The sequence below is a fragment of the Phyllobates terribilis genome, unplaced genomic scaffold, assembly GCF_046119375.1.
Source record: "Phyllobates terribilis strain yellow unplaced genomic scaffold, ASM4611937v1 Scaffold_5__5_contigs__length_657084704, whole genome shotgun sequence".
NCBI classification, from domain to species: domain Eukaryota; kingdom Metazoa; phylum Chordata; class Amphibia; order Anura; family Dendrobatidae; genus Phyllobates; species Phyllobates terribilis.
In genome coordinates, this window is record NW_027362765.1 from 172,565,919 (window position 1) to 172,576,441 (window position 10,523).

The 10,523-nt window shown below is 43.0% G+C and overlaps 1 protein-coding gene across 1 annotated transcript; it reads left to right on the forward strand.

Moving 5' to 3' along the window:
- Window positions 1-824: 824 nt before the first annotated feature.
- Window positions 825-4,442, forward strand: EPOP (elongin BC and polycomb repressive complex 2 associated protein). Its single transcript, XM_073681120.1, has one exon. The coding sequence runs from the start codon at window positions 1,285-1,287 to the stop codon at window positions 2,533-2,535; it is 1,251 nt and encodes a 416-aa protein (XP_073537221.1). The 5' UTR covers window positions 825-1,284; the 3' UTR covers window positions 2,536-4,442.
- The last annotated feature ends 6,081 nt before the right edge of the window (window positions 4,443-10,523 follow it).

Consider the following 10,523-nt stretch of genomic DNA (forward strand, 5'->3'; position numbering starts at 1 on the left):
TATATATATATATATATATACACACAATGCTACTATATATGGTGGTTGTATAATGCATGTGTTTAATGTAGAATATATTTATAGTATATGTGTATGTATATATATATTCCTCATTCCACATATATATGCACTTGCATTACACAACGACTATATAGTGTATATATATATATATACACACATTACACAACGACTATAGATATAGTGTATATATATATATATATATATAGTATATATTCTACATTATATATACACACACATTGACTATAGCTATAGTGTATATATATATATATTCTACATTATATATACACACATTGACTATAGCTATAGTGTATGTATGTATATATATATATATATATATATATATTCTACATTCTATATACACACATTACAGCCGTATATTCCTCCCTGATATGGGAGCTATTGTATTGTATACACTGCACGGCTAGCTCACGCTATGAGGGCAGATACCGGCGCTTCTCCCCACGGTGCACGGGCAGGTAGATGCCCCGGGGCTGCACGCTGCTGGGTATACTCGTGCACTGATGAGGGGCACACCGCCGGCCATATCTTAGTGCATTGTGCCTTTTATGACTACAGTCTATGGGACAATTCTCACCCTTATACCCACGGGGTGTAATCACTTGGGGGGCACCAGTGACCGGTGGGAAGCCCCGGGTGCCCCCAGCAGTGCCTGGCCAGAGGCAGAAGCCATGGCTTTACCATTAGGCTCCACGGTCTCTTTGTGAGATATTGGTGAAGGGGCGGATACATTTTTTTTAAAGTTGTGATGTCACGATGAAAAGCGACCAATGGGGAGAGAGGGTTTCGCACGTTGATTGGCAGGCTCGTCGTCCAGCGTGCGGTGGGCTGGACGGAGAAAGCGCAGAAGGCTGCGCGGCGCCGTGCATGCGCTACACCCGGGACTGCGCGCACCGGAGACCGGGGCTGCCCACTGACTGCCGCCCGGACCCGCAGCGCCCTCTGCCCTCATACTATTGTCTGTGAGAAGCGCAGCACCGGCTTCACATGGGAAACGGAACTGCCAGGCTGCACCTGTGAATCCGGGGATGGAGTTTGCATGTGGGCGCTGACCGCACATACATGGATGGATTCGGAAGTTGTCTGCCTGCAGAGCTCTGTAGTCGCTGATCGCCGTGGTCCGGGCTGAGCCGCGCTTCATTCCCGCTGCCGGCAGTATGCCGGGCCGGGCTCCGTAGCGTTCTGTGCCGGACTGTGGGCTCCCACTTCTCTTCACCAACAGTTCTGAAAGCCACATGGACCCTGATGGAGCCCAGGGCAGGATACCAGGAAATAGCCGGCACCCGGATGGGCTACCTACACGTCGGAGGCCGGCAGCTGTTCGCACTGGCCGAGGTGCTGAGCGGGCCGCTGCGGGGGGTTCCGCGGGGGCGGGTCTGCCGCCGGATGGAGAGGCTGCACATCCAGAGCCGGCGTTGTGACCTGCGGGAGCTCCGGGCCTTAAAGGCTCTGCGGTCTGTCCCCAGCCGGGCCGTGCAGTGCTGTCTGATATCCAGGGAGGATCTCCGTGTTCTCTGCTCCTCATCCTGGGGGCCAAATACTGTGATTTCTAAAGAGTGGATGCAACTTGAAGGGGACGCCCCCGAAACGCCACAAAAGGACTGTGTGCCCTCCAGGATGAGAGCCACGTTCCCAACTGAGCTTGTGGATATATTTCCGAGTGCCCCGCATAGCCCAGCTACCTCAGTAGGCTACTCCAGCCCCTCGGACTGCGCCATCTACCAGACGAGCTCATCGGACACCGAATCTGACAGCAGCGGTGACGTTTATAGATCCGTAGAGATTAATAAGATCAGTCGCCATATAATAACGAGGAGCCGGGACTGCAGATCTCCAAAACCGCCGGCAAAGGACACCCAAACTGCTGTGCGGGCCAGTAGTCCAACGCCTCCCCAGGAATCCAATACTAAAGAATCCGAGGAGAAAAAGTGTGTGACCCAAGAATGTGGGCAGTCCCCTAAAATAGCAGTGGACAATGAAGAAGAGGCATCTCTACCTCCAGAAGAGGAGGAGGAGGGTCCTAATGAGGGTCCCCAGCCTGTGGAGCCAGAACCCAGGGTACAACAGTTTGATAGGCTGGTCCGGCAATCCAAATTGTGGTGTTACGCCAGGGGCTTCAGAACAGACTTGAGAGACTTGCACCCCGCCATTACACGAAAATGTAAGTCCCCTGGTGGCAAAAGGCCGGGGAGGCCTAAGGGCAAAGTGCTACTAAAGAAGAAGAAGATTCGGGACAGGAATGCCAATGGAAAAAAGTCTGCCTCTAACCCTCATGCACCTGTTAGACCCCCATTTAGCTTTTTGGGGAATTTTCCAGCACCACCCTCTCTTGTAGTAGGAGAGGATGGAGACCTGTGTCCTGCTTATTCTTTAAAGACACAGGACCCTAAAGCTGTGCCTAGAACTCACCCTGTCTGGGGCTGGAACCCAGGAGGAAATGCCATCCCTTTACCTCCTAGTCTGAAATTTAGGACATTCCCCGTCAGTGAACTGTGATTAGGAAGTAAATGAAATGTTTCTCATATCAAGTGAGACCTCCTGGAACATCATCTCTTGGCCCTACAATAACTATGGTGCCCGTTGGCATGATTGGCATACTTAAAGATGGTCTATAATCAGTAAAACATGCCTTTAGGTGGATCAACTTGAGTAGGTGCTAGTTCTTCTGCTGCATTGACTTTGCTTTCATCCACCATAGCACACAATCAAACTATATGTATTTATTTTAATACCGTATGGAGGTGAGCTGTGTTGCGTTTTTTTTTTGTTGTTTCTATTTCTTAACACTTGCTGAATTTCAGCTGTGGTGCTATACTAGGATAAATATTTTGGAGAGCAAAGTATTTTTGTAACTCTTATGTGAAATATTTTGTGTTTATTGATTTGGTTTTCTTTTGACTTGTTTTTTTTATATATATATAAATAACCCTGTTCTAAAACCAAAATGATTTTTTTTTTTTTTTTTCAAATTTTTGGGATATTAAAAAAAAGAAAATAAGGCTAAACATGCCAAAGTACTATTTGTTTACTGGACACAAGTTTCTTGAGGGTTTGAGAAAACAGGACAAAATAAATGGAGGTAGACAGAGCAGGATGGCTGTAGCCTGATGGAAAGTGAAGAGGTAGGAGATGATGGAAAGAGAGGCAGAGGGGGGTGGGGAAAGTTGAAAGGAAACTTTTTTTGTTCCATTAATGAGAAGAATGGAATCGGTATAAAGAGGTTATACACATCGTATTGTTACCAGAGGCCCAGGATGTATCGAGCTATTTATTATACTATTCAATTTCAGTGCTACAATAAGCAATGTTACATTTAGTTCTTGCAGGAAGGCACCAAGAGGTTATCATCCAGCTGCTGACCCTATGCCAAACTTCTTTTAACCCTATAGGCGATCCCACAGAAGGGCCATGTAACCTCTTAATGGCCCCTTATACTTGATTAGAAGATCCAGTTTGCTGGTGTGAGGCCAGAGGTCAGAGAGCACTGGGACTTGTGTTTTTTAACTTTTGGTGGTACAGTAAGAGTATATTGAAGCACTGTAATTTGTGTTTGCACCTACAGGGTTAACCCGGAGCAGCCTGCATAGGCAATGTATACCTCTGTGAGTGCACTGGGGTCAGCTCCCTAATCTGATTATTGTGTGCAGGAGAAAACAGACGTTCACACTAGGACTTATAGTGTTGCTACAATAAGAAGAAATTGAAATTAAGTTAAAAAAAAACTATGATCAGATTGCAAACTGGTAGAGCGATCACCGATGTGGATTACTGGCAGGGTCTCAGAGAATGGGTTAATGTAATTTGTGAAAATTCCTGCAACTGTTTTTTTCTTTTTTTTATTTAAGAGACTGTTTTATTTTCATGCAAATTAGGAAGACATGGGTTAATGCAGACTTGACCCATGTGTGTCAGGCACAAAACCAAATCCACACAGGAGACTCGTCTCCCCCTTTCCTACTCCCCCCTTGGTCCCCACACCCCCTCTCTAGGAGGCAAGAGGAGGCCTGTAGTGATGCATCAAAGGGGCATCTCGCTTGAGATCTTGTGCCAACCCCTGCTCCATACTAACCGGAATCTTTCAGTAAGTGGCTATTTACATCTAAATGACATCCTATTAAAGGGAGTGCGGAGAGGTGGGGGATGTGTAACCAGGCCCCTTCCTAGAAGATTGATTTCTGAATGCACAGTCCCACATAGCATTCTGGTATTCCCACATTGCCCTCCATACATTTAATCACCTCCAACGATCTATAAGTTGCCTGGATGCCCAAGTTCATTGTTATTGTATTTATTTTTGATTTATGGAGTTAAATACAAGCAGACAGAGCTAAAATGGATATTTTTTTTTCTGTTGTGCAATATGAAAGCCAAACTGTTCAATAAACATGAATCTTGAAGGTGAAGTATTGTGCTTTATTGTAGGATATATACATTGGGCTTTCTTGCCTACCTGTATTTTGCCAGATCGAACCAATTATTGTAATTATAAAATATACAGGGAAGTCTATGGTCAGCGTCTGACTAGTCGATCATCTCTTTACTTTTCCTCATATAAGAAATGAAAGACTTAGTAGGGTAATCTAAAGCTTTATTAAAATTCCTCATTTCTTTCATAAACCAGGCAAGAATGTGCCTATATTATGTTCAATTTAGGCAGCATGTGATTGAAAAGTCTATTTACTTGAAAAGCGCTCTAATACTTTCTGTAAGGTCATGTTCACACGTTCAGTATTTAATCAGTATTTGTAAACCTAAAACAGGAGTGGAACAATCAGAGGAAAAGTATGATATAAACACGTCACCACTTCTGTATTTATCACCCACTCCTGGTTTTGGCTTACAAATACTGATGTAAAATACTGACCGAATACTGAACGTGGGCACGTGGCCTTAGGGCGCAGTCAAATGGCTGTATAACTCGGACCTAGATCAGAACGCAGTGCACAAACTGGTCGGTGGCTCTCTCTACCAGAGTGTGACAACTTCATGTATTTCTATGCAGCTGCCACACTCGGGTCGGGAGAGCCACCGACCAGTCCATGCACTGCGTTCTGGTCTCATTCCGATTTATATGTCCTTCTAAATGCGCCCTCACCAGTCATGCTAGGCTGCAGCTCACTGTAGAGGTCCCTTTAAGGTAGGCCGGTAGATCATTCCTAGGTACGCTCGCTTCCCAATTATCAGCCTGTCTAAACAAGCTGGCAGGCGCCCAATGAACAAGCAAACGCTCGCTCATCAAGTGAGATGATTTTTAAGCAGGCTTAAAAATCCTCACTCTCAGCGGCACATCGTCCTGTATAAACTGGAGATGTGCTGCCGATGACATGATGTTCTGTACGCATGGAAGTGTGGTCGGCCTGTCTGAACAGGCCATTAAATGTCTAGTGATCGGCTTGCATGCAGCTTATCGGTGGATGTTTAATGACTGCCATCAGTCTGTCAGTATAGGCCCTAAGCATTGATTTACAAATGCAGGGATTTTTAGTGCATATACAAGAGATGTATAAGTGTGTGCTGATAGGGAACAGAAAATCTGCAGTAAGATACATTACTGGCAAAATTGACTTGTGTAAATTTTTAAACTGGCAGCATGTCTTCATTTGTTGCTGTTTTAACTGCAGATTACCTGTAGCAACATGTGCAAATTGAGACAAGTAAAAACCAAAAATGCTGTACTTGCCTCCCTTTGGTGTTCCAATGGCAATACTTTCTTGGTTCCCACGGTGGTCTCTGTACCCTTGTTCCCTTGTAATGATTTATAGTGTAGAAAAGTGACCTCACATAATTTCAGAAGACCAGAAACTAATATGGGACCAGGAATGACCCAGAAGTACCAAAGAAGTCGCTAGTGTTTTTTTAAAATTTTCATTTCTTTAAACTTGGTGCAGATGCTTTCCTTTTGATCCACTTCAACAAAAAAAAAACCCTGGTATATTTATTTTCAGTCGATTGTTCTTTGCTAGATTGAATATGGAGACAGACGTTTTTCAATGTTTTGTCTCCAGTTTCTAGAACTTAGGGTACTTTTTACATTGCGTTTAGGCACCCGTTCAGTCGGGGCTTACAGCCGACCCCCCACCCCCACGCAAAACGGGATTCGGACCTATGTAATGATGGGGCCACAGACTATAATGGTGCTGGCAGAGAGAATGTGTGCTTTTCCGTGCATCATATTCGGGTATGTACGCCTGCTGAAGGTGGACACTCAGATGTAGTAGACTGTGTCTGGGTGTCCGCCTCTAGTAGGTGTATATGCACAACAGAGCGCACATTCACTCTGCCATCACCATTATAGTCTATGGCCACATAGGTGCATACGTCCGAATCCCATTTTGCAGGGGAGTTTGGATGTAAGCCCAGACGGGGGCCACTGAACAGGTGCCTAAACGCAATGAGAAAGCACCCTTAGAATCCCCAGAAATATCTGAATATATATATATATATGTGTGTATGTATATGTGTGTTATATTGGCTTTTTGAGTGAAAGAGTTGTCTTGTCATAGACAATGATTAGTTCAAAGTGGTTGTCTGGGCTTAGGCTACAAGTCTCCAGTCAGTGTCTATGTGACTGCAGACTTGTGTGTCCTCACATCGCACACACTACACGCTGTCAGGATTCTCCAATGCCGGCGTTGGGAGTGGCAAGTGCATGACCGCAAGTATATGATTTGCATACATGCAGTTGATTGCCAAGTAGATGAGTGCGGCCTCGCTCAATGCAAGTGTATTGAGTCAGGCTGGTCAAGTCTAGTCGGAATGTGGATGGAAATATGTATATTGCGTACTTGCGGCCACATGATCGTCCGCTCCTGGCATAGAGAACCCTCACAGCGTGCAGTGTGTATGATAGGAGGATTCACAAGTCTGCAGTCACATAGTGACTCCAGACTTGTAGCCTAGGGTCGCACAACCCCTTTAAAGTATGATTCGCCACTAATTTAAATTCGGTAAGATTCCGGAGCAAACAGAAGATGAAGAGACACAGCTTTCCTACAGTAGCTATCACTCATTAGATTAGGGGTCTCAAACTAAAATTGGGCCCGAGCCGCTTACAAAAAAACAATTAGGATGCAGGCCACCTTGTTAAATTTAGGCTCAAGCTACACGATGACTTTGGCTGTGACAGATGTTGCGCGGCCAAAGTTCGCTCTGTATAGCTGCTACATCCTTGTCATACAAGTAAATGGCTTTGCATTGCATCTTTTTGAATGTTGAGACATTGCAAGGCTTGTTACAGGTTGCTTAAGAGCAGAGGCTAAAGGTAGAGGGCAAGAAAAATTAGGACTGGGTCATTATTAAAAGGCCAAGTGGGATCTCCGGGTTGTGGATCCGAAAAAATAAAGGCAGTGCCCTTAAAAGAGAAAATAAACAGGAGGACTATGATAGACTTTAGTAAGCTGAAAAAATGGAGCAAAGCTCCGTATGAAAAAATTAATGTTGACAACTGGCAGGTAAGTAGATACTGCCTCATGGTCGGCAGGAGTGCTCACCCGGTGTAACGTTGGTCAGTGCACAGGTCCAGCGGTAACAGCACAGGCACGGTGACCGCCTCTTGGACTTCATACTTGCTGCACCATACAAGCAAGACCATGCATCATCAAGTCTACTAGGCCGCACCTGGGGATGGTGAAGTACTACGGAGATCGCTTGGGTGCATCTACTTCCACTAACTTCTGGTCACACCCTGCCTCACGAAACTCATTGGGGAATGAAAACCAATGTTTTACTACCAGGAGTCGCTGTGGTCTGGAATAAATTGTTTTGTGGACTGAACAAATATAACAGTATGGACTAAAATGTGTATGGCCATGTTGGCACAACTGTCGTTCATTAATCATTTGTCAATTAAATGACTAACATACTGTAACAAGATATTTTAATCAGGGCTGTGGAGTCGGTAATCCAAACCTCCGACTCCTCAATTTCCATGACTCCGACTCCCTCATACATGGCTCATGTTAAAGTGATACATTTACTGTAGCACAGATTAATCTCAGCTAAAAGTCTAGACCCTTAGATCAGGAATAGGACATTTCATAACTTTCCCAAATTCTTATGAAAAAATATTCCCCACAAACTGCATTGAACTACTGTACCCAATTTATTATATATTTTAGGAGTTGGAGTTGGTCCATTTTATACCGACTCCACGACTTCGACTCCACAGCCCTGATTTTAATATGTATAGAGTATTTTTGGTCATGTTCCCACCTGCATAAACGTTGCGTTTTTTTCTAGAGGGGTCTGCACCAAAATATGCCATAGCAGTCTGTTCTCATTATTGCATTTTTGCTGGGTTTTTTTCTGCGTTACCCTTTTTTAGGCAATTCTGATTCAGAACGTTTTTTATTAATCCATTAGTAGTGCAATAATACTGAGATTCTACACTTTAAAATGCAATTGCATTTCAGGCTCCCCATAGAAGTGTATAAAAAAAAATATATATATATATCGCAGTTCCACAGCATTTTTAATCATGAGTGTTCATGAAATCACATCCACTTTGCTTGAACTATCAAATACAATAGATTTTCTGCACAAAAAATGCAGCAAAAAAAACCTCCCAAAACGCATGATTTATGCTATGTGAGAACATGGCCTTAGATCAGAACTCATGTTCACCTATACATAATTGCGAACTGTTTTTGGATTAATGTAAAAAAAAAAAAAAAGTTAACTTTTTTTTTGTAAAGGATTCAATTGAATTTAAAAGGAATCTGTCAGTAGGATCAACTCTCCTAAACTGCCTATATAGCTATGCAGGTCATAGGAAGCTGAATAGCATGATACCTTGATATCTGCGATCCAATGTCTTATTCCAGAGAAATCCACATTTTTCTTAATATGTAAAGGAGCTGTTAATATTTGTAGGCTGGACACAGATCTCCCTGAGAATCTACCTCCAGAAACTATTTTAAATCACTGTTAGACCAGTGTAAGACATGTAATGACTGACAGTCTGCTCTCCTGATCCACATGTCTCACATTAGTAATGCCCCCATTCATTTAAAATAAGCTCTAGAGGCAGATTCTCTGGGACATCTATGTCTGGCCCCTAGATCTTAACAATCATTTACATATTCCAGAGAAATTCATATTTTTCTTAATAAGACATCAGATTGCTGATATTAAGGTATCATTTTGTTTACCTTTCCATGACCTGCATGGCCTATAGATGGTTTAGGGGGGTTGACCCTAATGGCCGATGCCCTTTAAAAGTGTAGTCAAATATGTTTTTCAATACAGTTAAAAACAACCTTGTACATTAATACACAAACAAACATACATACATGTGCCAAGACCCCGCTTTGTCCACTGTCTGGAATCACACATGCAGTTTTGGGTGCAGGCTTCTGAGCCAAATCTAGGAATGGATTCAAAACAAATGGGAAAAATAAAAGATGAGCTATTTGGATTTATTCACACCACATTAGGGCCATACATCTGTTGTATATGTTTGTATGCCAGATCCAATGCTGTATTGTTCCCATAAGCTTTCATAGAAGGAGTTTATTTTTGGCATATGTTTCGCATGTTTGTGACAGTAACGAATAGAGCAGCTTCCTCTTCTGTTTATTTTCTTACCCAAACATCCATGGGCGGCCTGATGGGTAAGCAAAAAAAAAATCAAATAGTTCCTTGGTAAGTATTTTTAGAATATTGGTAATGCATACCTATACATTAAGAGCTGGGGGGTGCGTTCTGGATCATGTCACACTATAAAATGGTGGGGTATTTTTAGAGTGAAAAACTAATGTGCTGCCTTTGATCAGTGAATGCTGATATACATAAGCTGACATGCAATGTTCTTTGTCATTTTGTGATAACACAGTGGTTAGTTGGGGAGGGGGCTTTACACTGGAGCCTTAAAAGCTGTAGTACCTTCTATTTATACAAGATAAGAATATCGTCCTGAATCAGTCACAAGTATATAAAAACCTTGAGAACTTTATAAGTCTGTTTAACGTTAGGCTCTGTTCACATATCAATTGGCTATTCCTGTTTTTTTTTTTAATCCGTTTTGGAATAATAAAAACTGAAATAAAGCGTTCCAGTACAGGGAACTGAATTTTCATAAACGGTCTCCACTTGCCTCCTTTCCTTCTCTATCTGTTCTTGAAACTGCTTGTCTTTGAATGTCTCAAATGAATCGGTCTGCACATAGCCTATAGGTCTGTTTACTCTGAGCAATGTGCAGTGTTAGGCTATGTTCACACACGTTGAGTTTTGCAGCTTTTTTTGCTGCAGATTTTTATGCAAATTTTCAGCTGCGTTTTGCAGTACCAGCAAAGTCTATGAGAAACCCGAATTCTCTGTTCACACGTTGTTTTTTTGCTGCATATTTTGTGACTTGGTTGTGTTTTTGGAAAATAGAGCATGTCACTTCTTTCAGCGTTTTTGCAGCAGAAAACGCACCTGCGTTTTTGCAGCGTTTTTTCACCCATTGGAAGTAATGGGTGGTCAAAAAAAAGGTGCAAAAACAC

Excerpts from the sequence above, each read along its gene's own strand:
- EPOP (XM_073681120.1), top strand. The coding sequence starts at position 1,285 with ATGGAGCCCAGGGCAGGATACCAGGAAATAGCCGGCACCCGGATGGGC.